The sequence below is a fragment of the Propithecus coquereli genome, unplaced genomic scaffold, assembly GCF_000956105.1.
Source record: "Propithecus coquereli isolate 6110/MARCELLA unplaced genomic scaffold, Pcoq_1.0 Scaffold59, whole genome shotgun sequence".
NCBI lineage: Eukaryota > Metazoa > Chordata > Mammalia > Primates > Indriidae > Propithecus > Propithecus coquereli.
In genome coordinates this window covers 1,602,382-1,627,364 of record NW_012151840.1, presented here as the reverse complement: position 1 = coordinate 1,627,364, position 24,983 = coordinate 1,602,382, and the positions used below count along the sequence as shown (strand labels likewise).

Below are 24,983 nucleotides of genomic sequence, written 5' to 3'. Positions count from 1 at the left end.
AAGGAATGGAGAACCTGGAGTCCATGGAGAGACTTCTAAGGGGAGCTGATAGAAACCATGGGGCTACCCTGCAAGTGACCTTTGGCAATTGGGACAATGAGGGAGGTTGGGCTAAGGCCTTGTAGTTCCCTCACCTAAAGCCTCCTGTGCCATCCAGAGCAGCCACCAGGACTGCCTGCTTTCCTCAGTGGCTAGATTTCCCTAATACCTATGAACCTGAGTGATGCCCCCAATCTATAAGGCCAAACTATTTCTTCCACTATCTCATTTGCCTATTCATCTGTAAATCTGAATATTCATCTATATCCCTATCAATAAGGAGTCCATATCCCAACTCCCAGCAAATTCGACATATGATTTGCAAGCACTGACACAGCAATTAAGCACATTTGCATATTCATCTGTGCTCATTTTATGTTAAGCCCACCAGGTCTGGAGTCATTTACATCAGTTCCATGTTAATTACCAGAAGGGGTCTAAAAGGCTACCTTATTTACTCCTACAGGGCTAGTGTCATATTTGCATAAATCAGCATGCTCATTTGTATGCCACCTTCAAAGTACACCCAAGCTTCCCCAGTGAGGCCCAAGATGCAGCTGATCAAAGAGAGCTCTCCCTCTGCTCCCCTGCTCACCTGCGCTGCCCGGTGTGGGCCTCGGTCTGGTTGATCCAGCTCTTGTACAGGTGGACAGGATCTGTGTGGACGTTGAGCACCTTGTCCTCCAGCACGTCCTGAACAACTTTGCCCAGGATCTCCCTCAGGGCACTCTGTCCCCGCTCATTACGGTAGAATCGCACCACCAGCCTCACTACAGTTGGGTTGCCTGTCACCACGTCCTGGGGTTGCTCCACCTTTGACCTGTGGTTCAAGAGGTCAGAAGCTGGTCTCTTGCCTCTGTGTAGGACAAATAGTTGCTTTTCCTTTTTCATATTTTGGCTCTTCAAAGCCTGCTCTGGTATTCCCCCTCTTAAGCAATGTCCTGATCTCTTTTTCTGTCATCCCCAGCCCATGTCCTCCCACTGTGCTGTCCCAGATGTCTTACAGCATCTCCACAGGAGGCAGAGAAAAGAAGTCTTCTGATTCCATTTCTACCCTTAAACCTCAATAAGATGTCACCTTGTGAAGGGGCAAACAGGGCATCACTTAACCCATTCTCTTCCCACTCCTTAGCGTCTGGAGAGCCTACTTGATTTCCTCCTGGAGCGCTGTCTTGAACAGCTGGAGCAGGAGATAGGCCTCTCGGCGGCTGGAGGCATAGTTGTACAGACTGAAAATCACTGCCTCCATGAACTTGGTGGTTTTGTTCTGTGGCATCTGGAAGATCAGCTTGGCCAGATAGATTGGTTGAGTCTGCAAGCAATAGGGGAGGTAGGAACAGCTGACGGTGGAGTTCAAGGACTAGTGACTGGCAAAGGAAAGGCTTTCCTGATAGAAACTTGAAACGGAGAAAGCACTGTCACACTTTCTCATGGTACTGGAAACATTCCAGACAAACCGAGGAAGAGGTTGTCTCTTTCCCTGGGGACAAGGCACTAAGATTATGGGAAAGGAGACCTGGCGTGGAGGCAAAGGCACAGACAAGAAGGCCTTAAGGTCCCAGGCCTTCAGGGGAGGGTAGAGACTTCTTCCAACGTCCTCTGCTCACCTGGAGTAGGTAGAAGAGGTGTTGGTATGCTTCTAGCTTCTGCCGTTTCTCTTTGCTCAGCGACTTTAATCCCTTCTGCTTGTCCAGAACCATCATATCCGAAAGCTGTTCCTTATTCTTCCTGGTCAGCTTCTTGCAGTGGGAGACTACCTCCTGTAGGGGTTGGGGAGTGGGTGATACAACCAGCCAGACCAGCACAGAGCACAGAACATATGGTCTAGAATCAGCGGCTTGAAGAGCTGAGGCTTTCTGCTATTCAAGGAATAAGCATGAGCCAGGGGAGATAAACAGTTCTGGGGTGAGGAAGAGCCCCTCCTACTGTCCCGAGACTCCATCTGGTACCTCTACTCTCACAGGGGTGAGTCTCCAAAGAGAGCTGGGTTGCCAGGCTGAGGCATAGTGTCTATCTGTTGTTTGCTATTATTTCTTATTAGACTGTTGTATATATTTGAGGTGGGGATATCACTGAATTACTACTACCCTGTCACTGCATATTTGTATGGTAATTTACAGTTTAAGAGCTTTCATATATCTATCTCTACATTTGGCCTGGTAAGGTCAGACATTCTCATTACTGCCAGTTTGCTAATAAGGAAACAGACATAGAAGTTAAATGACGACCCACAGTCCCATCACTAGGAACCAGCAGAACCAGGCATTCCGATTCTGTCTCGTGCTCTTTCTACTGTATCATGTGTCCCCAGCAGATGGCTTAGTAGAATGGCAGAGGGCCACTGGAACAAGAGCCTCAGCCAGGTGATAAAATCCACACCATTTTTAAAAGAGGTGATTAGCAACCAGAGAATGGTCAGCATCATCTCCCCAGAGGCAGCTAGATGTGGGGGAAGGGGCAGGCGGGTGGGCCTCTCACCTGCAGGGTGATCCGGTTCTTTACCAGCAGACCAATCTTGATGTCCATGATGTTGAGGTCCTGCTCCAGCTGCTGATTGGACCGGATCTTCCTAACTACCTCTTCCTGGAGCTTCAGCAGCTCCGCTTCAGCCAAGAAGTCCTGCTGGCTTTGATTTAAGAGATGGGCAAATCTGCGTACCACACTGAGAGGAGGGTGGGGTGCGTGTACTGGGAGGAAGGGAGGAGGCATCAGGATTAGGCATGCCTCACCAGAGGCCTTCTGCCAGCTCCACCCCAGGGTCAGCCTACCCTTAGTCCCCATTCTGCTTGAGGCCCCGGACCCCAGTCCTCTTCTAATTGTTCTGCTTGCACTTGGAGGGCAGGGGGACAGCCTCCCAGCTAGGCCTGTCCTCAAGCTCCTTGTTTTATAACCAGGGATGACATAAGAGCTGTTCTTCCCCTGCCTCTGGAGTCACCCCCAACCTGGGCCTATCCCAGTGACGTCCCACACCAAAGCCAGAGCCCCCGCTCCCTCTGATATCCTCCCCGGCCTCCCCAGTCTACCCCGACTTACTGCCTGTGCCTGTGGGGCCAACCTGTTTCTCCTCCTTCTACCTATTAGCCTCCACTCAGCCCTGCCTGCCCTCACAGGGTCCTCTGTCAGGAGTGTCTGTGCACAGCAGGAAGCACCAGAAGACAGGTTGGTCAATGGGCTTTATAGTATAGGGGAGTTCAAAATTAGCTGGTGATTCTCTTTGATCACCTTTTGGAATTGGTACTTGAGCAAAAAATACCAAAAAGAAGCCTCTGAGCTAAGCTATAGGGAATACCAACAAAACAACAACTAAATAATGTTTACTATGGGGCAGACACTGTTCTAAGTGCTTTTACATACTTAGAACAACCCTATGAGGTCAGTACACTATAACTATCCCATCTCACAGATGAGATCGCTGAGGCACAGAAAGGGTAAGTAACTTGCCCTAGGTCACACAGCTAGTAATAAATGAAGGAGTCAGAGTCAGAGGATGAATAAAACTAGGCCTATCCCTAAAGGCAGTCTGATAGGTGATCTAGAAAAATAAACCACAATTCACTACAGTGTGGTTAGTGCTTAGAAAGGGGCCAGCACAGGGATTTTGGGGAAAACAAAAGTAGGGCACTCAACCCCACCTGGGGAGTAAAGTGGTGAGGCCCCACCTGAGATTGTGAAAAGGAGGTGAAAGAGGGTGAATGTGGCTGTTTGGGAAGTATTAGAGTCCGTTGTGTCTGGTGCACGGTGCAGAGGGTGCAGTGATGGGAGGTCAGTGAGGTCAGAGGTACAGGGAGAGGCTGAGTCACAGAGAGCCTTGGAAACCGTGGTTGGGAGACTAGACTTTATCCTCAGGGCAACAAGGAGTCATGACAGGTCTTAAGCAGGAGAGTGACAAGATCACCTGTGTAGGATTAACGGATTGATCTGGCCATAGCAGGAGAATGGATCTTTGAGGAGTGAAGAACTGTAGTCTCAAACAATTGATGGCATCTTGGATTTGACAAAATACAGCAGGTTAACCCATTTAATCCTCAAAGCAACCCAACAAGATAGGTGTTATCATTATCTCCATTTTATAAAGGACAAAATCGGGCAATAAAGAAGTTAAGTAACTTGCCTAGGGCTACACAGCTAGTAAGTGGCAGAGCTCTGCATAGAGTTAAGAGGCTAATGCAGTTGGGAGATAGGACTAGGAAAAACAAGTTCTTCCAGAAAAACCATAAACTGAAGAGAAGAAAAAGAAGATAAAGGATGGCCAGAACAGTGGTATTAGTGCAACAGCAAGAGACAAAATAGAAAGGGCCAGGCCGGGGAGAGGTGAGATGCAGGGAAAGAAGCTAGTTGCTCCGAAGCAGATGGTCCAAGTGTCCATGGCCAGAGAAGGGGCAAGCAAAGCTCCTGTGGTCAGGAAAGGGGGAAGAAGCACTGAGGAGGTGAAGAGAGGACTCCTGAATGGTACATTTAACTAGAAGCCCCCAAGTGTAGCCTCAAGGCCAGGAAGGAAAGAGGCCTGCTACTTCAGGAACCCAGGGGCTAGAGGTGACCATGGAAATGGACCACTGGTCAATTTCACAAGAAGGAAAGGGATTCCTAAGGCTGGGCTTCTGGACTTGAAGGACAAGGGCCAGGAGCGGCCTAGAAGGACCTCTTTAAGGCTTTAAATACACACCCATATGACAGGAAATATGGGCAGGAAAATGGCACTCCTTCAAGTGCTTCTCCTCTCGTTCCCCAGCACCACAGAACGGACTCTGCGTGCCTCGCCATGCCTCATGTGTGCCAGACCACAGAGGTCGGGAGGTGGAGGAGTCACGGACAGGGAAGAGGGCAAAGAGGGAGAAAGTTGGAACCCTAGGAGAGGAGAAAGATCCTTTTCTTTTTGCTTTGGTAGTAGCAACAGGTAGATAATCTAAGCCTGGTACAGAAAGAAAGTGGTTAGAGGAAATTTCTCTGTGAAAAGGCTGTCTGTGATTGGGGTGAGCAGGGGTGGGGTTGTTACAACCCCTGTTCCACATTCCTGCACAGACAACTTGTGACTACCTTCCCCTTATCTGCTGTGCAATCCCAAGAGGGATATCTAGACCTGCCTGGCTCTGTGGGGTCCTATCTCTCCCATCAGGCTGGGGGAAGGGTGGACCAAGCAGCTCACCTAATATCCTGTAGTCATCCTGGGCTTTTCTGGCTCGGAAAAATGCCTGGATCTTCACAATGGAGTTAACCTGCCATGAACACAGATGGGAAAAGGGTTGCTGGCAGCCTTTGCTCTGGTCTCATGGGTAAAGCTTGGGTATGTGGGCAGGGGGAGCAGGGTGATACTCACATTCTTCTGGAAGTAGTGCAGACGCCTCAGGTATTGCCTCCGAGCTGCCCACATTCGGGCCCAGGCCTGGATCTGGGAGGAGAGACACACTGCCTCAGAGCTCCAGGCCTGGGGCCCACACCCTCAGTCCCAGACCAATTCAGCCAGCTCCAGAGGTTACGAAGAGGTGAGGAGGACTACAAAATTGTTCTCAGAGGGTCCTTCAAGGGAGACAGGAACCCACCCAAAACACTATTGCTACCTTGATTATGGCATCCAGGTTTGCTTTTAAATACTGTAACCGCTCCAGGTAAATCTTCCGCTGTCTGTAACCCCGCCAATGAGTCTGCAGATCAGAAGAAAAAAAAGAGATAACCCCAGCAGTTCTCCTTTGGCTGGAGAGGGTTTTGGGAAAGGCCTTGTCTTGGGCTCTCCAGGGAAGGGAGGGGGGTAGATACGTAGAGGGGGAAGGGGAAACTGGCCTGGTTCTCAAAGAACTTCCAACCTCATGGGGAAGACCAAACGGCTGCACATGGCCAACCATGCCCTCTGCCACACTCCCTGGTCCCAGCACACAGCCCCCCCGCACACCTAACCAACACCTCCTCACAGAAACTCAACTGTAAGAGAAAGGCCGTAAAGATATTAATAAAGCATACATCTATTCACCAACTTCACCAAAGCATGTACCATATCACCCCAAAATATACTCATACAGCCATATGCAGACCACCCACACCCTATCTCACACACAACCCTCCCTGACGTACACAGGAAGTGGGTAGAGAGCAGTCTGGAGAGGCACATAATTGTGTGGGTGGGAAGTATGTATAGGCACAGAGTCCTGTGCCTGCCATCTCCGCCAGTGGCCACCTGGGCAGCAGCAGGTCACTAAGGTTCTCATAACTCATGCTTCTCTTCACAATAATACCATCCAGCTCCACCCCAGCTCTCAGCAAATTTTCCCAACAAGGTCCCCAGTAATTCAGCTGTCAGTCTGATGGCCTCTCCCCTGGCTGGTCTGCCACAAAGGTCCAACTATCTCCTCCATAAATCACACCCGCTTTGGTCTCTAAAACACAAATCTCCTGGTCCCCTCCCATTATGGTTCCTTCCTAGCAGTCTCTTCCCTTTCACCCCAAGCTTGTGTGGGATTAATTTTCCTAAAGCCTCCACTTGGACTACCTTGCCCCAAGCCCCAAAGTATCTAGAAGTTCTTTCTTTCTTTTTTTTTATTTGAGATAGGATCTCACTCTGTCACCTGGGCTAGAGTGCAGTGGCCTCATCATAGCTCACTGCAACCTCAAATTCCTGGGCTTAAGCACTCCTCCCAAAGTGCCAGGATTACCAGCATGAGCCACCATATCAGGCCTCTAGAAGTTCTTAACCATCTGACTCCACACTCCCTATCTGACTTTCTACTGGGCCCCTATCTTCTTAAGGATTCTAGACTTATCAGACATTTTGTTTTCTTCTAAACATGCCATATGATTTTCTGCCCTGAACCTTTGTTTACACTCACTCTCATCCCCAGCCCTATCTCTACCCACCGAAATCCTTCCTGTCTTTTAGGACCCATGTCAAAATCTCCCACTGTGCAGGCCCTGGAGGATACTCTACCACTGACATTGTCATGGTTTGGTGAGATTTAAGAGCATCAGCCAGGCACGGTGGCTCACGCCTGTAATTCTAGCACTCTGGGAGGCCGAGGCGGGCGGATCGTTTGAGCTCAGGAGTTCAAGACCAGCCTGAGCAAAAGTGAGACCCCCATCTCTACTAAAAATAGAAAGAAATTGGCCAAACAACTAAGCATAGAAAAAATTAGCCGGGCATGGTTGCGCATGCCTGTAGTCTTAGCTACCAGGGAGCCTGAGACAGGAGGATCGCTTGAGCCCAGGAGTTTGAGGTTGCTGTGAGCTGGGCTGACGCCACAGCACTCTAGCCAGGGCAGCAGAGCGAGACTCTGTCTCAAAAAAAAAAAAAAAAAAAAAGGAGCATCCACTTTTATCCAGTTGTTCTCCCAGCCCTTGCTGAAGCCAGTTCTCCTGGCCAGGCTTTCCCCTAAGCCTGTTGGGATACGATGTATGAGGCAGCTTGGCCCATGACAACAGCTGTCCATGTTGGAGCCTAGAGGCCAGGAAGCCCCCATTTCCATGCCTGCTGCCAGCACTCTTTCCTCTCCTACTCCAGGTACTGCCTAGAAAGTTGCTGAGGGAAAAGGCAGAGGCGTCTCCTCTCTGCCCTTACCCTCTACCCAACCTCTACCAGGCTCCTTAAAAATGAAGCCTCCTAATTTAGATTGGTCAGAATTCAGGACCCTGGGTGGGGTTCCTGCCAGAGTCAGAGCTTTCGGGAGAGATTAAAGTCTCAGCACACCTGGGCAGCCTCATTTCTGATTCTCACTTTGCTGGAGGGCAAGTGGCCTAAGGATCTGGGCTGCCTCTCTCTTTCTGTCTCCCAGGACTCAGGCCAGAGCCCACACAGCTCCAGCACTAGTGACAAATGCACCCTCTGACTCCATCTTCCCTCCCACTGTTGGTGTCGCTTTTCATCTCCTTAGTGTGAAATTCTAGTCTGGGCTCAGGAGGGAGAAATCTTATGATTCAGACCACTAAATTCAGATTACTAAAGTTCTGTATTGAGTTCTGGGACCAATGCCCTAAAAATAACATCTTATAATGGCTACCACCAATGGAGCACTTACCACGCCAAGTGCTACATGTAATTTTCCTGCTTAATCCTCACAATCAACATGAGGTGAGTATCATCATTATGAATGGTGACACTGAGGGCTAGAGAGGGCTTAAGTAAGGTGTCCAAGGTCATATGACCCAGAAGTGGTAGGACCAGGAGGCACACTCCAGCTTCTGACTCTAAAGCCTGAGCTTTCAATTACTACCCCACATGCCGTAGGTCATAATCAAGGGCAATTTGCTAGTCTCAGTCTGCACATCTGTCTCCTTTGGGGTCCTCTGGTATTCTTTGTGTCTCCATTATTATAATGTCTAATATCAATTGTACTCCAGTTCCTGCACAGGGAGAGATGTGATCACTCACCCGGGGTCCACACCTATCTGCCACCCTTGCCCGGTGCCAAGCGGCATGCTTTGCAGAAACTAGGCATTCAAAGCTGTTTATTAAATAAAGTTTCTTCATATTGCCAGCATCTCCATGAGGCCCCCTAGATCACATGTGCCTAAGGAGGTCTCTGCTCAACTGCCATCGTCCTGGCTTGCACAGTGCCCCAGCTATCTTTCCAGCTGGCCTCACTGCCCAGTTACTTGTGATTAGTCCACACTGGGCCATACACAGGTTAGAAGAATAAAAATGGAAAGGCCTGTTTGGAGAGGAAAGGTAGAGACTCTTCTTTTCCTAAGGGATGTTCCACTCCTTTTCTGTTTAACCACCACCACCTCTTCACAACTCCTAGTCAGGAAGTCCTCCTGGTGTATAAATACTGGTATCCCACTAAATCTTATTTCATTGTTCCCCTTCCTTGGGGAAGCTAAAAAGCAGCTCTCGTACTGTCTGGATAGTGATGATGAGGATAGTAACTAGCACTTATACCACGTTCTTACCTACCCGCCAGGCACTGTTTATAGATATAGATATTTGTAGACCCTTTAGATATTACCTCACTTAATCCTCATAACAACCCTCTAAGGTGGGTGCTATCAATTATCCCTATTTTTCCAGATGTGAAAACTGGGGGACCAATGAGGAAACCAAGTGGCAGTTGAGGAAGCTGAGGGAGAGAGAAAGTAAGTAACTTGCCAAGGTCACCAGCTAAGAGGTGATACATCTAGGATTCAAACCTAGGTAGTCTGGTCCCAGCACCTGTGCTCTTAACCACTACAGAGGCCTAAAGATCATCCCAACTCTACTCAGTAAAAGGAAGTAGGAGCTCTGGAGCTCAGAGAAGCCAGGCCCTAAAGACTTTGAAAGCCAGAGCTGCCACCTGGATCTTGATGACTGCTGGGAGCCAGATCCTCAGAAAGTGGGAACGCTCAGCGAACTTCCGCCGAACTAGGAAGCCGCGGAGGCGGGCCTGGAGCTGGATGACAAAGCTGACGTTGGCTTTCCAGAGCTGTTGGCGGTCATGGGCAGCAGTGACCTTGGTGATGGCTGACTGTGGAGGCAGGACAGAGAGGCTGTGGTCCTTTGGCGGATGGGAGCCTCTTTTTCAGGGCATCTCTATCCATGACCCCCCATGCTTGCAGGGGCCCCGCCAACCTGGATCTCCTCCCGAGTCAGGTGGGAGGTGTTGAGGCGGCAGCTGGGGGGTCGCTCCCAGGTGCCCTGGAAGGTCTGCAGATGGAAGTAGTAGGCAGTGCCATCCTTCATGTCATGTTGAACCCAGAAAGCTGTGTCCGCTAAGCAGAAACCATGTAAGCAGAGAAGGTTAAGAGGAGGCAAGAGGTGGCTGCGGCAGGCAGAAGAGGACGGTCAAGCGGGGACTATTACCTGGACGCCGTTTCTTCGCTACAGCACTTTCCAGGCCTTGTTGGTAGCCTTCAGCACAGTCGGGAACTACACCTCGGAGGGCCACGGCGGGGTTCCTCAACACCCGCTCTGTCTGGGCTGCCTTGCCCTCCTTGATGGCCTGATTGATGGCGGCCACACCAAGAGCCACTGACAGGGACATCAGGAGACAGCAGTCAATCCTTCCCCCTGAGTCCCTCCCATAGCCCTTGTCCTGTCCACTGGGGAGGGATTTGGTGAAGGAGGACACAAAATCAACCTGTCTGATGCAGCAGATGAGGAACATCCCAGGATGGACAGAGACATGCACGGAAAGCCACAGCATGCCGCTGTGCTTGGAGCAAGAGGCAGCAGTCAAGGAAGGCAAGGGAGGCAGTGTGGGGGTAGGCTGGGCTGGCGCTTGGTAAAAGGAAAACCAGCTGGTACAGAAGCTTAAAGGCAGGATACAGGCAGAGAACTGTGGAACAGTCTCTTAGAAGAAGAGAGTCCAAAAAGTGGGGATGGTTGAGGCACCACCTGCCTTTCAGTCACTCACAGGCAGATGGACAGAGGGACTCCAGACACTGAGACTAACACCATCAGCCCCCCAGACCAGCATGCCAGTGTCTAATTGCACTGACTCTGCCTATTTTCCTCAAATCCTGCCAACCTCTCTTCTCCCACCCCAAGTCTAAACATTTTCTAGCCAGAACTAATTGAATGTTGGAACCCAAACTCAAGCTACCAGCAGAAATGGAATGGATTTCTGGCTACCAAGTGATTTCACATGCTCACATTGCAGGGAAAGTGCCCACAGGAAGGCATGGAAGGAGGCAGCAGGTGGACTATGGGCTTTCAACTCCTGAGAATTTCCTGCCCAGCTGACTGCCAGGAAATCCACCCTGTGGTCCAAGCTGACTGCCTCCCCACTGAGGCTGACGGGAGAGGGAGGTGGCTGGGGAGGCTGCCTGATTATCTGGGCTGCTGCTCTCATGTCTCCGTCTCTCGTACCAGCACCTCTCGCCCAGCCCGCTTACTTCTCTGCGCTGTGTTTGTATCCTGGTTGGCTCTGACCACTCCCTGGCGGATCTCCTCCAGCCACAGGACAGCTCCAGGATCCCCTGTCACCTGCCAGATTGAGACAGATGGAAAAAGACCAGACCCCAGGCTGTTCTTTCCCAGGCCAAGTCGCCCAGGGGAAGCAAGCTACAGGCAGACACTGGGAGCTACAGGGGTAGCAATCTCCACGCCCCTCTTCCTGCCCCATGTGGGCATGGCCTGTGGCTCCCTCGCAAACCCTCAGCACCCACCACTTTCTCAACAGCTCAATCCCCTGTACTGTGCCTTAGCCATGTCCAAGGATAGCCCATGCTGGAGACTCTCCTATACGCCCCCACTCCCTATTCCCCGGTGCCTGATTTCACACCTTCTCAGGCCGATTCTGATCCTGACCTTCACCTTCTCCTTCCTATTCTTGCTCCACACTCCTCAACCCAACAAGGCAGTGGGAAAATTACGTGAGACCACAGGTCAAGGAAGCCTGTGCTTGCCACAGTGTCAGACTGATAAAGACTTGTTTCCTCCCTCGCCTCACCCAATCCCAGACTCTATTCCCTCTCAACTCCCCTCATTAATAATAGACTTCGTGAACTAACATCTTACTGAGCACTATGTGCCAGGCATTACTCTAAAGCACTTTCTTATGAATTAATACTAGCAAAGCACATAAAACGATGCTTGGCAGAGTGAGGACTCAAGAAATGTTAGCCAGTACTACTGTCATATCATCTCATTTAAATCCCACAACTATGAGATAAGCTCATTATCATCACAGTTGGTAGGTAAGGAAGCAGAGGCACAGAGGGGTTAAGTAGCACGTATGGGGTCAGAATGCCAGGATGCAAACTCAAGTAGTCTGGCTCAGGAACCCGAGCTCTCAACCGTTCTCTACGGCCACATACTCAGGGCATTTCGGGTTCAAAACCTGCCCCATTTGTCAACTTATTTGATTTTCACCCTTATTCTGGGAAGTGGGTAGCACTAGGGCGTGCAGTATTTTACAGATGAATAAATAGAACTCAGAGACTTCAAGAGATTTGCTGAAGATCATGTGGTCACTAAGTGACCGGGAAATCCAGCCCAGGTTCTCTGGCTCCTGGGCCTGTGCTCTTCTCACGCTGTGTCCAGTGCCCTGGCAATGGGGGCCATCTGAACCCCTCCCTATCCCTCTCCCCCACTGGAAGACACTGTCCATCAGACTGGAGCTCTGCCAGGGTACAACTGGGCACAGCTCTACCCACAGGGGATGTTCTTCCTGCTCTGGTGACCAACCCAGCTAGCCCTGACCTCACCTTGGCCTTCTGCCTTTTGGCTGCCACAAGGAGGAGATGGTACCGAGGGGCGACAGGGAGGCTGACATCGTCCAGGCCAGCCGCAGGAAGCAGGAGGGCGGATAGAGTTTTCTCAGGGCTGTCTTGGTCCAGAGCCTCGTTGATGAGGCTGACTGCCAGGACCTCTGAGAAAGAGAGATCTGACTGAGCAGGGGCCCCAGACTTATGGCTAAGGGATGAGGCTGCCCGAGTTAGGCCGTCTTCCCCCCGTTCCCGACTGCACTCACGGTCAGTCTCTTCCTGGACCTGAGCATTGACCTGGCTCACAGTGGCTTGCAGGTCATTCCAGCTCAGGAAGGCCTCATCCACTCCACGCACCTGTCGCAGTTTCACCAGGGCATCAAAGTAACTGGCAACAGGGTGAGGGAGAGAGAGGTGAGGTGAGCAGCATGTGAATCATCAGCCAGAAGACAAGAGGAACATTTGAACTATTTTCCTCACTTGGCCTCCAGGACACCATACTCTCTCGGTTCTCTTCTCACCCCACAGGTTATTCTTTCTGAGACTCCTCTGCTGCTTCCTCCCTGACCTCTAAACATTGGAGCATCCCAATCTTCAGTCTTTATACCTCTTCTCTCTCCATATTCATATCCTAGGTGATCTTACATAATCTCATGGCTTTAAACATCCTATGCTAATGACTCCCAAAAGCACAACTCCAGCCCATTCATTTATCCCAGCTGCCTCCTTGGGGTCTCCACGTGAATATCTACTAAGCCTCTCAAACCCAACAGCTCATATCTGAACTCCCAATTCCCCTGCTCATCCTGCACGTCCCATGGTCTCTCCCATCTTGCCAAAAATCTTGGAGTCACACCTGACTCCATTCTCTCTCACACCCATATCTACTACATAACCAAATCCTGTCAGTTCTGCTTTCAGACTATATCCAAAATCTGACTCCTTTTCCCCACTTCCACTGTTACCGCTCTAGGCCAAGCCCCCATCATATCTTGCACGGATTACTCCACTTGCTAACAGATCACCCTGCTTTTCCCCTCGCACCCCCGTAGTCCACTCCCAGCATAGAAGCCAGAATGATTGTTAAAGTAGGTCAGATCATCTCTCTCCTGGCTCAAAATCCTCCTGTGGCTTCCTTCCTCACTCAGAGGAAAAGCAAGAGGTCTACATGGTCTGGTCTCTGCGACTCTGTCTCCATCTCCCACTCCTCTCCCTTCCTCACCCCACTCCACCACACTGGCTTCCTGGTATTCTCTGGACACATCAAGGCCATTTCTTTCTCAGGGCTTCTGCCCCAGATAGCCTCACGGCAACCACTTATGCCTTTTAGGTCTCTCAATAAATGACCTCCTTAGCAGAGAGGCCCTCCATAACCACATTATGTAAGACAGAAAACCCACCCCTATAGGTCCCTACACTTTATCCCCTAGGCCTCATTGTATTTTTCTCTATAGCTCTTCTCTTCTAATCATGTCTCCCTCTACTAGCATGTAAGTTTGATGAGAGCAGAAACTGTTTTGTTCACTGCTGTTTCCCAGCACCTAGAATAGTATCTGGCACATGGGTGGGTACTCAAACATTTGCTATGAAAGAATGAGTCAATGAAAGAAAGGGGAATGACTATGAACCCATCCACTCCCAGGAAGAAACACAGGCCAAGGAATTGTGAACAGACCCAGAGGGTGGGCCTGGACCCAAGAACAGGGCATCACGCAGAAGGCTAGTCTCCGAGCAGAACTCTGAGTCTTGGCTACATTCCCCCCATCCCCTCACTCCAAACACATGGCTAACCCTTTCTCACCGCTGAGCATTTTCTCCTTCCACCTCTGCCAGGCCTGTGGCTGGGTTCACCAGGCTGCTCCAGAAGCCACTGGCATCCCTGGCCTCCAGGGCCCGGTTAATCAGGACCACAGCTGAGAGCATCTCCACGGCCACAAAGAGCTCCTCCTGGCCAAGCTCCTACAACAGTGGTGAGGACCAATTCCCAAGTGGGCAGGTGAAGGGCCTCAGGGCCTACCCACCACCCTGCCCCCAAGGTTCTAGAATATCCCGGAGTCTCTATCCCAAAACCCCATTGATCTAATTCACTCACTAACAATTAATCATACTTAACACTCAAGAATGTTTACTATATGCTCAATTATAAGTACTTCAAATACATTATCATTTAATTTTCATAACAAGCCAATAATAGTATAATACCATAGGTACTATTAATATCCCATTTCACAGACAAGCCCATACCCAATAATGTAAATTGAACCCAGGTGTCTGATTTCAGAGTGCACACTGAGCCAGTGAGCTCTACCAGCTCCCTTCTGGTCCCTGCTGCTCATCAAGAACTGCACTAGGCCCTGGGCTTACAGAGATGAAGATGACGTGGTCACCTCCATACTACACTGCACACCCAAGAGGCCCTGGGTCCCATTTCCCTGCCCCGTTCTCCTCCTTCTTTTCAAACATCTGTTTATGCCGTTCCCTCTGTCTGGAGCACCCTTCCTGTCTTCTACAAACAGAATGTTGTGAATAATAACAACAACAGCAACAATAGCTAAATCTTACTTTCCAGGCTCTTCTCTAAGCACATGTATTAACTCATTTAATCCTTGCAATAGCTCTATGAGGCAAATATATTGTTGTTCCCATTTTATATATGAAGAAATTGAGGGGCAGAGAAGGAAAATAACTTGCCCAATGTCACATAGCTAAGGACTAGCAGAGCCAGATTTGAACTCAGGCAGTCTGGTTCTAAAGTCCACAACTTTAGTCACTGTGCTTTACCTCTTAGTACTTATTTTATACTCCCTTGTGCTATAGTTATTCAATGTTGAAACTGTGCCTTTCCTGAGGGTCGTGCCTGTGTCCGGGTTGTGCCTGAAGTAGGTACTCTATAAATGTCCGCTATGTGTGTGATTCTCTATTGATTCTCTTCCAGGAAGCCTTCCCAGACTTACCCCTAGCTCTGCTTCCTCTATTTCCTTGGTCTGAAGACTTATTCCACCTACATCATCTCCTCTTCTCTCCCTGTGTCTCCGTCTGGACCCTCAGTTAGAATATACCCCGGTGTATTCTAACTCCTCCAACAGATTGCCAAGTACCTAAGCAAGGACCTCACTGTCACAGAAGCTGCATGGGGTAGGGTGAGGTGGGACAGCAGAGTGGTTAAAAGCAGGGGCTTCAAGTACCTTCAGCTTTGCACCCACCCCAGCACTGCCAGTCACAGCAGTGTGGGGCAAATGACTTAACTTCTGCATCTCAGTGTCCTCATCTCTAAAATAGAAATAATAAGATTTCCCCTTATAGAGTTCTTTTAAGGATTAAATGAGTGTATAAAGCAGTGTTTACTCAAGGGTATTAGCTATTATAATATGCTCAGTAAGGAAAGGACAGTCGTCCCCTCCTCCTCCCCCTAAATCTCTTGCCAGCATCTCAGACTGCCCTCAGAGGGTGCTCTGGACTGCCTGCCCTGATCCTTCCAGCTGCTTGGGAACCCCAGAGCTGGACCCACATTTCTGGGGCTTACCCCCTGCTGCTGCCGCTGGAGCACTGCCAGCTCCTGCTGGTACACAGCCGAGGCAAAGGGGTACACCGGAGGCAGCTGGGCTTCAGGGCACAGCAGCTCCTTCACAGTGTCAGCTGCCACTCCCCTCTGGATGGCTTTGTTGATCCGTCGCACAGCCTGGAGCACTGCAGGGGAGAAGAGCAACAGGCCGCACGCACAGGGTGGGCACCCAGTGTCATCTCCACTCTCCTGGCCAACTAGGCTCTGCTGGGGATCTCTGAGGGGAAATGGCTTTGTAACTGCTCTCAAAAACCCTTCTGCTAGGTTCAAAATGCATTTCTAAATGCTCAGGAGGAAAAAGGGCTGGGTTGCTTTAAGAAGAGTCTCTATAAGAAGCAATTTGTCAGGCCTAGAAGTTGAGTAGCTCGGCATGTAACACAGAGTGACTGTCATGGCAGAGGTGAGTTCTTAAGGTAGTGAGCACAAGATTGACAGGGGGCTAATGGAGCGTAACTAAGATGAGGTTAGGCAAGGGGCTCCAGGGACCAAGGCTTGACAACAGCACAAGGAACAAGGAACCAGTTCCAGGGTGGAGCCACGTGGGTTGCAAGAGTGGGAGTAAGCTAAAAAGGGGCTAGATGCATCAATGTAATTTGAGTTTACAAACTCTGGGGCTTACAAAATGCCAAACAGATATGGACATTGGCATCAAGGAGCGCACGATCTACTAGAGAGAAATAAGCAGACCAAAATACCTACAGTGCGCTGCTGCCAATGCCATGTTAGAAGTCCATTCCCCATACGTAAACCCCTTTCTGGCAAAATGCTATGGCAGTGCAGGGAAGGAGGGATTCTGGCTGGGAGAGAGTAGGACGACTTCACAGAGGAGGAAGCCTTTGGGACAGCTCTGCAGGATGTTTTTACCTGCTTCCAACAGGTAAAAGTGTGGGAGAAATGTAACCCAGAGGACCAGAGGCCTGGTGATAGGAAAGGCTGGGGGGCACTTGGGAAGAACAAGTTGTCTGCCTCAGCTGAACTGGGTGGAAAGTGAACAGAAGAGATGGGGAAGAACACTGAAAAGGTCTTACCTGCCAGGCCAAGAGGATGGGACTAAAGTGTAGGCTAAGTAATGGAAGAACCCGTGAAGGTCTGAAGATGGTCATCAGGGAGATAAGATCAGATCAGTGCTTCAGAGATTGCTCTGGTAGCAACACTCAGGAATGAACTGAGCTGATTAGGCAAGCGGTAGTCAGGAGTGGCCCGGGGGCTGCTTCGAGTTAGTGAGCTAGTATGTGAAAGCTCTCTTAGACAAAGGCAAATGGTTACTGAGCAATCTCAAAGGCTGACAGCAAGTCCAGCCTGAGTCGAGCAACTGTAACAGGTCTGGTGTCCACAGGCTGCTGCACTGCGCCTCGGCACTCTGTTTCTCTTCAGTCTTGCGGTACGGATTGATCTCTTGGGGGAAGACAATTGCTTATACACATTCTTTTAATAAATAATTATATTAGTATATAATGTTTTTAAGGGAAATTGAGTTAGAATATGAGTTTCTCTCTCATTTGGGAAATGACTACGTTTCAAAAGCCAAAGGAAGTCAAGCAGGTTGAAACTATCAAAAATTCAGGTGAACTGCCTAAAAGGAAACTGCCTGCTCCAGTAGACCAGCCCAGTGTAGTAGTGTCATGATCTCTAAGGCCTTAATGAACTTATCTGTAGTGTCCCTCCAGGCAGTAGGAATAGGGTAGACTACATGAGGGGAGATGTCCCTTGCCATGCTGGGGGATTGGGCAGCATCTTGCTTTGCCCAATACAGAAGCCAGCAAAGGATGGGATGTTCTTCTGAGAGCCAGCGATACTCCCAGAGTAGGCCTCAGGCCTGGAGATGACTTACTGGCTTGTTCCTGATCACCCTTCATGTTGGCTGCTGCCACGCCGGCCTGGACCTCCTCCTTTTCCAGAAGCTCCACCAGGCCCAGCTCCTAAAAGAGGGAAGAGATGCAGTAGAGGAGAGTCCTCCTGGGGTGTGAACATGCCTTAAGAGCTGCCAGCATGAGCTCCCAGGTCCACCCAACCACCTACCCTCAGTCCTACCTCTCTCCCCTTTAGGCAGAATAGCCTGGTCCACCCATTCCTGTTAACCCTTCTTTAACCGTTCTTACCTAGCGAGCATCTGAAATAACAACAGACAACGCAAGTATAAACAGTGTCGACAGCACTGGAAACAAGATTGCTAATCTAAGGCCCCAATTCAGCAATGGGGGGAGCACATCACTGCCAATGGGACTGCCCCTGGGTCCTTCCCGGTCAGTCTGAGGGACTTTCAGAGGGCAGAAGCTGATCAGTCTAGTCCTCTAAGCTTTGGGGTGATTTAGCCATTTAAACATATAGTGAGCACTTACTGAATACAAAGAACCGACAGTGGTAATGGCTGGGTAAGATGTCCTATCCCATCCTATAGTCAGATAGAGGTGGCAGGTAATAGAGTCTGACCTGTGCCTTCTGCTCTCTGTCTGAGCTCAGCTGCTCCAGGTACCAGTCAGCAAAGTCTCTCCTCACCCCTTGCAGGGCCAGAGCAGGGTCTTGAAGGGCCTTAAGCAAGGCCTCAGGGCTCTGTCTTTCCAGGGCATCATCAACAATTTCTAGAGCCCCATGGACTGAAAAAGACCAAGACTCCATGCTGGACAGTGTGAGAAAGCCCACCTCTCACCATCCCCCAGCCCGGTCCTGGGAATCTACTCTCTTCCTGCCCACCCAGTTACCCCTCCCCACCGTCGCCCTCTTAGCGCAGCCGGCAGCACATCGGTCTCATAACAGAATCACCCCTCCTTGCCCCCTGGGTTTCTGGGCCCATTTCGTTCACCCCGAATTCTTCGGCTTGGTCTTCACAGCCTTCTCACCTCACCATCCCAGAGCCTGAGGATATCCTCACCAAAATAGGCAAATGCCCACCCATCTTGAGCCTTCACACAGCCCCTCCTGCCCAGATTGCCCCCTACCCTCAGGTATTCTCCACACTCCCTTCTCAAAGGACCCCAGTCCAACAGCCCCCAGCATCAAGAGCTGAAAGGCCTGCCCCTTGCCTCTGCCCTCTCCATGGTTCTCCATTCAAGCAGAAGCCTCCCTGACAGGCTGGGCGCGGTGGCTCATGCCTGCACTCTGGGAGACTGAGGCGGGCGGATTGTTTGAGCTGAGGAGTTTGAGACCAGCCTGAGCAAGAGCGAGACCCCGTCTCTACTAAAAATAGACAGAAATTAATTGGACAACTAAAAAAATATATAGAGAAAAAAAAAAATTAGCCGGGCATGGTGGCACATGCCTGTAGTCCCAGCTACTCGGGAGGCTGAGGCAGAAGGATTGCTTGAGCCCAGGAGTTTGAGGTTGCTGTGAGCTAGGCTGACGCCACGGCACTCTAGCCCGGGCAACAGAGCAAGACTCGGTCTCAAAAAAAAAAAAAAAGAAGTCTCCCTGACAGGGATCACTTTTCTTCCAGACACTGATGGCCAGAAAGCAGAACACACACTGCTTGGACTCTGATTTTCCCCTGAGGCAAGAGTTGGCCCAAGGGAGGCCATAGAGCTTTCTGGCCTGAGAGAAGCCATTCTCAAACCTCCCAGTGCAGGGGCTTACCCTGAGACACCCTCCACCCCCTCCTGGCCTATCTCTCTCACCGTTGACATGGTTGATGTTGCCCTGGATTTCAGCCTGAGTTAGGTAGTGGTCATAGATGTCCTGGCTCTCTCTGTCATCCTGCAAAAACTACATTGAGAGGGAACCTGAGAAAAACAATTCAATTCTCTTCTCCTACTCTGCTCTCCCTGGCTATACCTATTTCTTCTTCTGGGTGTCTTCCCAAAGCCAAAGGTCAGTCTGCTCAGGACTCAGGCGAAATTGTGGGGTCTAAACCCCTGGCATGGACACAAGCCAACCTTTGGAATCTCCAGTCCAGTCTCATCCTGTTCTACAATATATTCCACAGTGCCTCTCAGGCCTCCCATCAGATCCATCCCCTCAGAACCTCTTTTCCAGTCTTCTGGTCTGAATTCTCATTATTCTCCCAAGTTCTACTATTTCTCTAAAATCACTGACAAGTTACGGTTTCTCCAAGAAGCAACTTTGGAACCTAGAGACAGGACAGATAGGAGTCCTGGTTTCATTTGAGACTTTCCAAGCCACTCAACTTTTCAGCCCGTGCACCCAAGACTCCTCCTTACATGGTTCCTGGCATTGGCAGCCTTCTCCATCTTGGCCTGGGCCAGCAGCTCCTGGTAGATGGCTGCCAGAGGCTCTCGAAGATTCTCTAGAAGAGCACTGGGATTCTGCAAGGCAGCCAGAGTTTCCTGAACCACTCCTCGCTCCACTGCCTCATTGATGGCAAGAACAGCTGCGTGGACTGGGAGTGGGAATGGAAACAAGGTCAGGAGGCCAGAACAAACCCCAGACCAGAGCACAAACAGTTGCAGGCCACTCTGACATCACCCCTTTTTCCATCCTCAGGGCCCAGGCAAACCAGGTAGCCTGATGTCCTTGTCCATGGATGAGAGGTGGCCAGAATCCATCTGAGGGCTATGAGGCTTGGGGTCCTCCCATACCCACCAAGCCTCTCCTGGCAGAACAGAGCCCAGTCCCTACCTGCAGCTTCATCCACTGAGAGCTCGTTGGCCAGGATGCCCCCGATTTTGCTGAAGGCAGGCAGCTGGAGGCCATATTTGGCCAGTTCAGAGGCCATGTTGCTGAGTTCCTCGTCTGCAATGATACCACAGGTACCCGTCAGGAGGCCCAAAACCCCCAAGACCCTGCCCAGACTGTGGTGGTTAGAGAAGGAGCTGGGCTTACCTGTGAATTTCACTTTCCCATATAGATCATGTATCTGAGGGGCCAATCCCAGCCGGAAGAGGAAGAGACTGGGAAAAAAACGGAAGGCATTGGAAGGCACTGGGGCCTATTCATTTCAACACTCTGCCCACAGTGGGTTTATAGGAGATACCGTGGGGCCCTGGAGATGAAGCTCACTCAGTACCTGCCCTTAAGTCACCCCCACTCCACAGGAAGAAATGTTGTTGCACATCAGCTTGAGGAAAGTACAGAGCTAAATTAAATGCTGTCAGAGGTCTGTGGGGATTGGGGAGGCTTCACAGGGAAGGATACATTGTAGTAGCCGGTCACTGGATGGAAAAGGAGGATAGTAAGGGCACAGCAAGCGGAGACCTGCTGAGCTAAGGCACAAAGGCACAAAAGGACATGTGAAGTCAGGAGGAGACGACATGGTGGACACAAGGAACTGGTCAGGCACTTTCTAGGATTTAGCCAACTGGCTGCTATGGCTGGCTGTGAATAGGACCAAACAGCCTTCACTGTTCAAACTAAGTGGCTTGCATGTGGCACTCTCTGTGGGTCCTGTTCTGACTCCTACTTCAATCACAAGCTGAAGGCCCTACTCTGCCTGTCCTTTCCCCTTACCCACATGGTCACACATACATGTGTCCACACACATGCACATAAACCTGAACACAACTGTATGAATCCAAAACCTTACTCTCCTGAGAAGTGCTCTCTATGGTCTACCCTCCGTCCTTCCTGCTATGTTTATTGCTGTTGATTGTTGGTTGCAGGAACCTAGATAACAAAATTTGAGGTTTCTCACCTGAGGGCATGGATGCAGTAGACTACCCGGGGCATGTTCTTCTTGTCATAGATGTCCGTGGTCTCTGGGAAGAAGGTCTAGGGGGAGACCAACCATTACTGCCATGGGGGACCTTTAAGCAGCACCAGATAAGGAGAGAGTGGGCCAAAGAATGGGTCTTCTGTCCAACCTGAGGTGTGTGCTCCTTTTTTGCCTGGGTCTTCTAGGTCAGTCTCCCCAGCCATTTCCAGTCAGCCCGGTGTAAAAGAAAGGCACTGGTGACACAATACTAGGCCAAGACTCAGCCACAGACATACAGTCAGAGGGTGCCATGGACTAACTGAACACCAGATGGGGCTATCCAGGCTGTAGGATGCAAGCCACATCCTCCAGGACAAGCAAGCCCTCAGCCATCTTACAGACACAGTGAGCCTGCGTGCCTCACCGTGGACTCTCACCAGGAAGGCGGGATGCTGTGCAGCTGGCCATACTCCCGTGGAGGCCCAACGAGGCATACATTGTGAAGGACCACAAAGGTGTCAGGTGTGTCATCCCTGTCCCCGAGCCAGAGCTCTTGATCAGTGGGGGCCCTTCTAAGAACTGAGTTGCCCCAAGGTGGCTTCCCATGCCACCTAGCGACTGTAATGAGGCCTAACCTCAATATATCTTGGTTACATTTAGGTTCATTATAAAGGACCTAATCTAGAGACTTAAGTGTTCTAGTCCCACTGAGGACACATGCCCTGTCTTGTTTCTGCCTCCCACCAAAGTGTCTTTCTTTACTGCTATTTCCTGGCTTATAGTTCCCTTCTACAGTGGAGAAAAACCAAGCAGAGAGAAACCATACATTGTGGAATCCTATCATGCCTTAGTTTGTATAGCTCTTTACGATTCACAAAGGGAATTCGCACAGACCAACATCATAAGGTAGACAGGGCAGGGATCACTATCCCCATTTTACAGGTGAGAAACAAATTGAGATTCACATGCATCATGTGTCCAGTGGGGTCTTGGGCCTAGGCTGCTAACTCAAAGTCTACCACCTATGGATGGGGTACACCCTTGCTTCACACTGTGAAATTCTGGTGGAAAGATAGGGCTGGCTGATATGAGCCCCATCTCCTGCATTACTTAGGCGTCCTGCTGCATAATGGGAACCATGCCACTCAGGCCAGGGAGCCTTCACCTCCTTTTATCCACAGGGAAGGAGAAGCAGAGAAAAAATAATAATAACCCAGTTCAAAGACAAACTGCCCCAAGGAACTCTTCTCTTAGAATAAGTTAGTTCAGAAGACACATGGAGATGGGGGCTAAAGGTCTGGGGAGACAAAGCGGGGGTTTGGGGGAACGGGTGAAGAGTAAAGATGAATGCCAATCTTGAGGCCCAGTGTTACCGAAGGCAGACCGATGTGGGCTATTGCAGACAGCCAAAAGTTGATGTTGTCCGTGTGACGGAAATGCAAGCCAGTTGCCTGAAAGGGAAGGATAAAGAAGAGAATCTATTTCCACAGTTCTTGGAGCTCCCTATGGGCACAGCCCAGACCACAGCTTAACGACTCAAGAGGGAGGGGCAGGGAGACCCCACCCTGTGGATTTCCCATCCTCTCCAGGACAGAGAAACATAGACAGAAACCACCAAGAATGGATGATCCAGTTGGACATTTGGGAAGGATGGCACAGGGATGGGATTAAAAATCCAGTAAGGCTTCCTAGAAAAGGGGAATCCAGAGCTGGGATGGGAAGGAGAGGGCAGTCAGGCTGGTGAGAGCACGGAGAAGGAGCAACATGCCCAGGAAGTACAAGTAGGGTGGCAAAGCCCACATGCCTCTGAGTGCAGACTGCAGGCAGTTCTCATCTCAGGGCATCTTAAAGCCCACCTATCAGGTGCCCCTGGCTGCTAAGGATAGTACACACCCACCTGGCTGGTAGACACTGATGAATAGCTTGTCCCAGCACAATGACTAACAGCATCCCCTTTCATCCTCAAAAGTGTCCAGATTTGGACAGTAAGTTATGTGGTCACCCTACCCTCACAGCTTTGAGAATGGGTAGTTTGAGAGGAAGAAGGTAGAAGGTGCAGTCCACTATCCCCCACCTGGTACCGCAGCTGCTCCACGTCATAGATCTTCTTCAAGGGAACCACGGAGGGTGCAAAACAGTGGCCCAGCTTGGCCAGCAGCACTCCGTTCCGGAGGCTCTCCTCCAGCTCCACTGGGGAAGGAAGCTCCTCCTTCAGGCAGGCCTCCATCCAGCTACAAACATGAGAGCACCTTCCCATCCACTCTGGCAGTCCACAGTGGTTTATTCTAACTGCAGAAACTTCCCTCCTTCTCTCCCCTAAGTGGCCCCTGATCCTCCCCTGCCTCCTGTTCCTGCCCTACCCCAAATCCCCTCTCTGCCCATTGCCTTGGTGTTCCCACCTTCTCTCAAGCTGCCCGAAACACCTGGATCAGCCAACCCTCAGGCCTACCCACCCCAGAAAGTCTTCCCTGACAGACCCTTAACCTGCCTATCTTCAGTGAGGCTTAAACAGACTCTTACCCTGTTACATAATATACCTTCTCACTTAGTCTGGTTACATATTTGATTGTTGAACCAAATTGAATCTGCTCGCCTCCGTCATTTTGCATTGTTCTCTGAGAACCCAGGTACGGAAAGATCATGTCTGCCCAAATGATCTACACGGCTTGTAACCCAACTTTGATGATGATGAGGGTAGTAGGGAACCTCTGGATTGATGGAAGGGGAGCAGCGCAAAGGGACAGAAAGGTCACAGCTCTTGGAATCGGAAGACCCACTTTCCACACCATCTCCCCCCCTTCACCTCTCTGAGCCTCAGTCACATAATCTTCAAAATGAGGATACCACCACCTGTGCTGCCTGCTTCAGTGGGCAGTTGCCAGGATCAAATGAGCTAATGAATGTAAAAATGCTTTGAATATAAATGTGAAGCATTATTATTGCTGATGGTTGTATGAAGGAGATTAAGGGCTGCTCAGATGGACTCTCCAAACTTCTCTACATATTGGAGTCTAAAAGGAAAGTATCTGTTTCCAAAGAGAGAGTCAGTCACACTTTGCTTCGTGACTTCCCTGCTATAAACACCTGATTTTTCCCGATTGCCCTATTCTACCTACTTCCTTTGAGAGCATTAAAAAATACTGCTGAAGCCAGGTGCAGTTGGCTCATGCCTGCAATCCCAGTACTTTGGAAGGCTGGGGTGAGAGGATAGCTTGAGGCCAGCAGTTCAAGACCAGCCTAGGCCACAAAGAAAGACCCTGTCACTATAAAATTTAAAAATTAGCTGGGTGTGGTAGCGCATGCCTGTAGTCCTAGCTACTTGGGACACTGAGACAGGAAAATCCCTTGAGCCCAGAAATTTGAGGTTACAGGGAGCTATGATGATGCCACTGCACTGCAGCTGAGGTGACAGAGTGAGACTCTGTCTCTTAAAAAAAATGAACACAAAATTGTTCTTTAAAAGAAAAGAAATAAGTATTTATCCTGACTTTCCTAGACAGACTGAATTTCAGGATACCCAAATAGCCCTAAGATGATGAGGGAAAGTTCTTCTTTACAATTCAGCTAATAATTGTGGAAGAAATAACAGAACTAGGCCAGGTGCGGTGGCTCACGCCTGTAATCCTAGCACTCTGGGAGGCCGAGGCGGGTGGATTGTTTGAGCTCAGGAGTTTGAGACCAGCCTGAGCAAGAGCG

General features: G+C 50.2%; 1 protein-coding gene across 1 annotated transcript in view; it reads right to left on the bottom strand.

Annotated features, from left to right (window-relative positions):
- The window catches only part of IQGAP3 (IQ motif containing GTPase activating protein 3), a 37,914-nt gene that overhangs the window by 9,274 nt on the left and 3,657 nt on the right, over positions 1-24,983 (bottom strand). The window contains exons 3-26 of the mRNA XM_012658492.1: positions 23,362-23,518; positions 22,661-22,738; positions 21,288-21,364; positions 20,480-20,547; positions 20,276-20,389; positions 19,858-20,036; positions 19,315-19,393; positions 18,137-18,300; positions 17,538-17,625; positions 15,668-15,831; positions 13,946-14,103; positions 12,411-12,532; positions 12,145-12,308; positions 10,831-10,921; positions 9,797-9,964; positions 9,566-9,705; positions 9,291-9,461; positions 5,595-5,678; positions 5,354-5,425; positions 5,183-5,252; positions 2,518-2,726; positions 1,647-1,799; positions 1,188-1,351; positions 635-859 (exon numbers count right to left, since the gene is read on the bottom strand). Coding sequence (XP_012513946.1) covers positions 635-859; positions 1,188-1,351; positions 1,647-1,799; positions 2,518-2,726; positions 5,183-5,252; positions 5,354-5,425; positions 5,595-5,678; positions 9,291-9,461; positions 9,566-9,705; positions 9,797-9,964; positions 10,831-10,921; positions 12,145-12,308; positions 12,411-12,532; positions 13,946-14,103; positions 15,668-15,831; positions 17,538-17,625; positions 18,137-18,300; positions 19,315-19,393; positions 19,858-20,036; positions 20,276-20,389; positions 20,480-20,547; positions 21,288-21,364; positions 22,661-22,738; positions 23,362-23,518 — 3,159 coding nt within the window. The remainder of the gene's footprint in view (positions 1-634; positions 860-1,187; positions 1,352-1,646; positions 1,800-2,517; positions 2,727-5,182; positions 5,253-5,353; positions 5,426-5,594; positions 5,679-9,290; positions 9,462-9,565; positions 9,706-9,796; positions 9,965-10,830; positions 10,922-12,144; positions 12,309-12,410; positions 12,533-13,945; positions 14,104-15,667; positions 15,832-17,537; positions 17,626-18,136; positions 18,301-19,314; positions 19,394-19,857; positions 20,037-20,275; positions 20,390-20,479; positions 20,548-21,287; positions 21,365-22,660; positions 22,739-23,361; positions 23,519-24,983) is intronic.